Consider the following 6606-nt stretch of genomic DNA (forward strand, 5'->3'; position numbering starts at 1 on the left):
GACCCCGAGCTGCACCTGGGGACCGCGGCCGAGGCCAGCACCCTGCCCAAGTGAAAGTGCGAGTGAGCGAGCGAGTGGGCGCACGCCCACCCCTTCGTGTGAGAGTGAGAGTGAGAGACGGCGGACTAAACTGATCAGGTGGGAAGCTCTGGCTGCCGACACGTCCCTGTCGGCATGCGGCATGTTATGCGATGCCTGTAACGTGTACCCGTAGCTTCAGCTAATCCCTCCATACTCGTGCCATGTGTAATCTCATAATAAGCATACCGATTGTATTAATTTCATCTTATAATAAAATAAGGCTATAGCTCGATAACCATAAGCTTCAACCTCTGTCTCAATGTAAAGTCCGACTCAGTGCACAGATGCCTGCACGGCTCGTTCGCCCGTACCCCGCCATACGTGCGGATTAAAGTATAACCATTTTATCTCGGCGTGATTTTTTTTTCTGCGACGTCACTGGCAACTGGCAAGCATCCGCCCCAAAACGCCGCCTGCAACAACTGTCGAGTTCTATGACGAGACGATATCTCCGATCTCGCTCGATTGGTCGGACCATGAGAGGCCGGACCGGACGTTAGTACCTACGTGAGCGGCCGCGTGAGGCGTCTGACGGAGACACGAGGGAAGGCCCAGAGCTCTTTGTGCAGCTTGGTGGAGACACAAATAAAAATAGCATTGCTTACAAGAATAATAGTTACTAGAAGAAAAATGCTATGAGGAGTGCTTTGCAGGGTGATACAGTTACAGCCTGTTGGTGATTGCTTGTCGAGTTTGACACCTACACGCCACTCATAGTCTCCGCGCCCCCTTTCCCCCTCGACGACGCCTTCCGGTGGTGGGTATAGGCAACCCAACGCACGTGCCTGCGCCCGCGGCCGCGACCTGCGCCGTGTCGGTAGGCAGCACATCGTGCCGGCAGCCAAACCCGTCGGGAGGCGAGGAGGCTCTTGGCCGTCGTCGCCACCGCCGCCGTGCCTCGGGAGACCTTCGCCGCATACAAATTGCCCGTCACCACTTCTTTGTATATGCAATTACGGTGCGCGGGGCGAGGGGTCGCACTGTCAAGTGTCAACGGACGTCGTAGAGCATGAACCTGGGGGCCGCTGGCAGATCATTGGCGCGCTTATCGCTGTCCGGAGTGGGCCCGCCGGCGCCCGCCTGAAAGCTGCAGCCAGCTAGCTCCTCGTCGACGAGCATGAGTTTCATCTTTTTCGCGACGCAGTGACAGCGAGCAGGTGTGTGTGTGTGTTTGTGTGTGCTCAGTCAACTTGGGGCAGCTTTCTTTCAACGTCACTGCTGGGTAGCGAGGCGTCTTTTTCTCAACTGGCTCAACACGAAGTCCAAGGAGGGCATCTGAAACTACTGGAGCGCGCGCCGCACCTGCACGTCGTTCGTAAAGCGGCCGTTTTGAACGGCGCGCCACTGGCCGACTCTGGCCGCGACCTCGCGATCGCCATTCCAAAAGCAAGAGCAAGAAGCCTAGCAGAAGGCTAGAAAACAATGGCGAATATGTTGACTTGCTTTCTGTAAATTGATGCAAACCGTTTTCTTCTAGTGATTTAATTACGCTGGATTGTCCTTGCCTCGAAATTGATCGAGGTGAATTTATATGCAGAGACTGAGGTAAGTTTATATACTGCTTATGCCCTGGATTGTTTGGCCATTGAGAACAACACAGCATATTTCATTTCAAAAGTTAGGTTAGATATTTTCGTAGGCTCTCGGAACGTCATTTCAGTCAGCTGTAAATGTTTAACATTTGTGTTGTCTATTCAGATACATTTTTTCTCTACGGTGTAACTTATATTTTCTAGTATTTACAAATAGTACGGGATTCAACACTACTATGTTGATTTTTATTATGTCTTTAGTAACCTTTCATCTTGATATTTTTGTTTATTGTCTCTACTTTCTCTGAACACAAATTTTGTGAACGAAATCGCTTCTGCAGTTTCTCTAAAAGATTCTGCTTTTCACACACATTTTTTAAAAACAGAGTCATATTTTATTGTTTATTGCAAAATTTAGATTTAAATTTTTTTAGTAACTTTGGACTTTTTGTTCTAGTTCAGGTTTCTGTTATTTCTGTGTTGTTTTTATTTGTCATTTATCCTTTTTTATTAATGGCAAAAATGACAGCCTTCTAGTTCTGAAATTACTTTCAAAAAATGGCGAAATATAACCTTTTGTATTTGGATGTGTTACAGACAATCTTCTTTGGAAAATCTTCAAGCATAAATCAACCCTTTCAATATATGGAGAATAACATGTGATTATGAAATCTCAAAGATGGGGCCATTGTAAAGAAACGGTATGCTGCGTGGAGATAACGTGGGTGATGCTGGCAGCAGTGCAGATAACAACGGTACTCAAGCACCGAATATAGAAGCCACTACTAGTCAATCTGGAACTGGAGAATCTATAGGATCTTCTAACTCTGTTCCAGAAATCCTAGAAACTGTTCCAACCTCAGAGAATAATCATGTCAACACAGAGAGTCTTGTAGAACAAAGTGGGCAAAGTGCTGTTCAAACCATTCCTGAAGAGACTAGTGTACCTTCTCAATCTAATGATACAATCCTATCACAATCATTGCATCAAGGAGAAAGTGAAGCTTCTGAGGCCTCCACCTCTGCTCAGCACACATCAGCTATCATATCAACTCCAAGTGTGCCCACTAGACCTATTCTTTCCCCAGGGTCAATAGCAATTTTACGTATTAGAACCACAGAAGAAGATGCTAATGCTTTGCTTCGGGACATTGCTAACAACGTTGTGACCTTTGCAGAACTTCTGCAGACAGCACAAGCGGTTCAAAGTGGGCAAGCAGTGCAGGTGGAGCAAAATCCCTCTGCATTGAGTGGCGGAGAAGCACGTCCTCAGCGAAGACATAGAAATATTACATTACCTATCATGGAAAGACCTAGAGCAAATAACAACAATAACAACAACAATAGGGCCCGAAATAATAATCCAAATACAACAAATGCACTCATAACAGTGCGAAACCAATTGTTTTATACACTATTTGTGAAAGCTGCTCTCTTATATGCAAGAACATTTCCTAGACATGTCAGAAGAATTCTTGAATTCTTTTTCTTACTATTGGTAAGATATTTAAAATATGATTTTTGTTGATTGGTATACATTGAAATGTTTAAATCAAAAACAAACAAAAAAATTGTTTCAGGCCCTTGGATCACTCTTTGTGTTGATCTACATTCATATTGCGTTCTCAAGGACACCAACCAATTGCCTTGAGCACATTCGTAATGACTGGCCTCGAGATGGCATATTAAGAGTAGAAATTGTTCGAGGGGGTGTATCAGATGATTACACAGTTGAAAAATCATATGCAAAGGAGGAGAGATTACGACAGGAACGTGTTGAAGACATCAGCACTGTTTTAGGTCTTCTGACAAGAGATGGGTAAGTAACAAAAAAAATTGGTGTTCTTATCAAACAGTGGGTTACCAACACCTCTTGTATTCTAGAAGTAAAATGACTGCTATAAATATTTTGCTTTAATTCTAAGAACTATGGTTGTAATGGCAGCTAACTAAATGTTTCCAATTTAATATTGGATCCAATATTCATCTTGTCCCCTCCGTGAGTTTTGTTATGCTTGTCTAACCTTCCTGCTCAATGCCTTACATTGATCCAGTGTAATGCTATAGTCCGTTTTTGTTAACTGACAATATGAAGAAAAATTTAACTATAGGAAATGAAGAGGGAAAATTCTACTAAATGGACAAATTTGTAAACTTTGTTTTCAGTTTTCAGCAAAAATATTTTGTTCACACACTTCATTGCTTTGGTTTTGGTGACAGCATCCTATGGTGGTCTTACTTGTTTCCCTGCTTTCTCTGAATTTGAACTATACTTTCACTATTTCTTTTTTGAAACGATTTACATTTTTTGTTCTTTCACAGTAGGAAAGACATAAAAAATTTGAAGCTGAGTATAGTGATATGTATTTTTCTCTCATATTTCTTTTCTTTTCTTGTTCAGTTTGACAGTATTCAGAGCACTTCCATTCAGCTATTATGTATGGAATCCAATCAGGTACCTCTCTTTGATTAATTCCTTTTAAAGGCAGTTGTTAATTTTTTATTTGTAGCAGAACTAAAAGCTTCAGGCTTTCTCCTTAAACTTTCGGAATTGATAATATGTTGAATGGCACTCGTATCATTATCATATTTCCCGCATGTAGTTTAAAAATGTATGGCATTCCAAAATTTTAAATTTTAAACCTAGATGATTGAAAGAAATTAGTAATCAGTAGCATTTCTGAAGGAAAGTCTAAAAAATGTCTTCTTTAATATTATGAAGTCTTTTTTTTCCCCCTTTCTCTTTAATCTGTTAGTTTTCTTTTGCTGCTGCTATAACCTTATGTTGCAAGCTTTGCTACTCACTCATGTGTAAATCGGCTTTGGTAGTTTCCCTGTGAAAATTGTCCAAATGATTCTGAAACTAACTAGCAGTCTCTAATCCAGCCCACTATAGTTGATTCACTTAATGCTTGATAATATCGAAGCATGGATGTTTATGAGTCTCTTTGTATTATTTAATCATTATACCACCAACTGTGCATCTTAAATCTGAATTTTCTTAATTTTGTTTTTCAGTTTTATGATAGAACCATCTACATCAGAAGTAGGGGAGGAAAGAAATACAGGTCTCGCCAGTGAATCAGATGTTTCCTCAGATGATGGTGAAAATGAAACAACTCCAAGTAACACTGAGGGATTGCAAATGTTATTTGAAAATGAAACAGCACAAGAACACTTAACTAGTAAATCCAAAGGTATTTTGAAGTCTATTACATTTATTCAATAGCTCTACTACTTTTATAGTCTATTTCTGTGTCTAAATTTTATTGCTCATTTCACATTAACATTCAAGATGAGATGGATATTTCAGAAGGGTTTAAACTGGAAGATGATGGTGCTAGCATACAAAAGGTAAAAGATCAGACGTTGTCCTCATTTTTTGAAGATCTACCAAAACTGTATTGGTTTAATTTCTTATTTAATTGTTGGGTCAGGTTGATTCTGAAACAAATGAAGAGATGCAGAATACAGGTCCAGAGTATTTATCTGTTGATGCTGAGGTAACTATCTGTCTAAAATTGTATCTTTAAAATCCTTTGCAAAATGATAAAGTTCTAATTTATTGCATCACTCAAAAACTGATGACTTTGTCTCTCATTTATTAGGGAATCATTTCTGTGAATAAGACAATCACAGACGAAGAAGCTGAGAAGTCTTTAAAATCTGATGTTGAAAAACTAGTACGAGCTGGTAGGTTCAATTTCAAGTACTGTTTATTTTTCCAATGTTGTTTCTTATATTTTCACAATACTATTTCTTTTGTAGTATGGCCTGAAGACATTTACATTGTAGAGTATTCTCTGGAATATGGATATTTACGCCTTGGTGCTGAAAAACGTAAACTGTTAAACATCCCTGTGAAAATTGTTGCTCTTGACCCAAACAAAGATAAATGCTTTGGTGATTGGTTTTTACGATTTATTTTGAAAGAGTTCCTAGGCTATGATGATGTGCTGATGGCCTCTATTAAAAATTTGGCAGAAACAGAGGACAATAAAGGCTACTTAAGGTAAGACAGGTGCCATCATACCCGCACCTTCTTGTAATGTGTTCATTACAAAAGGTCAATGCTGTTAAACTGCTCTTTCTCTTTTTTAAACTCACACCATTTCCATCTTTCAGAAATGTGGTGACTGGTGAACACTATCGGTTCGTGACCATGTGGATGGCTCATACATCTTACTTTGCCGCTCTTTTCGTCATGCTTGTCTTTGTAAGTATTCTGCCTCGTAACTTTGACTGGCAGTATGAGGGTGTGTGTGTGTGTGTGAATGTGTTTCTGTGTAAGAATATTTGGAAGGGTAGGAGGAGGAGGAGGGCGCTCGGCATGGAAAAGGGGCCGGACTTCACACAGACGACATGGCAGAGGCAGCAGGGAAAGGAGGGGGAGTGGGGCTCGCGGGCCCGGGCCAGGCCCCGTCACACTGGCGCCACTTCGCTCTGGCTGTCCTCCCCGCCCTTTGCCCCCCGCCAAGCCCCGCCCCGCCCCGCCCCGTCCGGCTCCCTCCGCCTCGGCCGGGAACAGCCTGGCGCGCGCACCGTCCATACGGTGCTGTTTTGCGCGGCTTTCCGTCGGAAATCTGTTACCTCTTTTGCGTCGGCGAGTCTCTCCTCCGCTCCTCCTCCCGGATGCTGATCGGGACTGCTCCCAGACTCCGTCGACCTCCGCGGCCCCGAGCTCGGATTTTAGTTCGCGCAGCGTTGGCGTGATGTCTGCAAGCAATGAGAACAAAAATCCCCAAACCTGTGTTGGCTGCATTCGAGATCGGTCCCGGAAGTCAACAGTTAAAATCACCCCCCCCCCATGGATTCTCCAGGTGTCGCGGGGCGCGAGCACCGTCTCCCCTCGAGCCGTAGCGCGTGGGCGTCGGGGCAGGAGGAGGCTCGCTCGGTGCAGCCCTGACGCCCGAGGAGCGCAGGGTAGGCAGCCCGCCAGGCTCGCGCGCACGCGTGTGGCCTACCCGGAGTCCCTCCCGGTCCCGGTGACGAC

General features: G+C 43.3%; 2 protein-coding genes across 2 annotated transcripts in view; both read left to right on the plus strand.

The window, feature by feature from the left end:
- Window positions 1-316, plus strand: part of LOC113213234 (uncharacterized) — a 1758-nt gene extending 1442 nt beyond the window's left edge. The window contains exon 5 of the mRNA XM_052266362.1: window positions 16-316. Within this exon, the coding sequence (XP_052122322.1) occupies window positions 16-54 (39 nt within the window). The 3' untranslated portion in view covers window positions 55-316. The remainder of the gene's footprint in view (window positions 1-15) is intronic.
- Window positions 317-1245: 929 nt separating this feature from the next.
- The window catches only part of LOC113213311 (membralin), a gene marked incomplete in the record, with an annotated part of 32032 nt that continues 26671 nt past the window's right edge, over window positions 1246-6606 (plus strand). The window contains 10 exon segments of the mRNA XM_052266369.1: window positions 1246-1626; window positions 2211-3111; window positions 3194-3432; window positions 4015-4068; window positions 4632-4810; window positions 4909-4967; window positions 5051-5116; window positions 5222-5306; window positions 5382-5625; window positions 5739-5829. Of these exon segments, the coding sequence (XP_052122329.1) occupies window positions 2317-3111; window positions 3194-3432; window positions 4015-4068; window positions 4632-4810; window positions 4909-4967; window positions 5051-5116; window positions 5222-5306; window positions 5382-5625; window positions 5739-5829 (1812 nt within the window).

Source organism: Frankliniella occidentalis, unplaced genomic scaffold (genome assembly GCF_000697945.3).
Source record: "Frankliniella occidentalis isolate FOCC.00 unplaced genomic scaffold, Focc_3.1 Scaffold38, whole genome shotgun sequence".
Taxonomy (NCBI): Eukaryota; Metazoa; Arthropoda; class Insecta; order Thysanoptera; family Thripidae; genus Frankliniella; species Frankliniella occidentalis.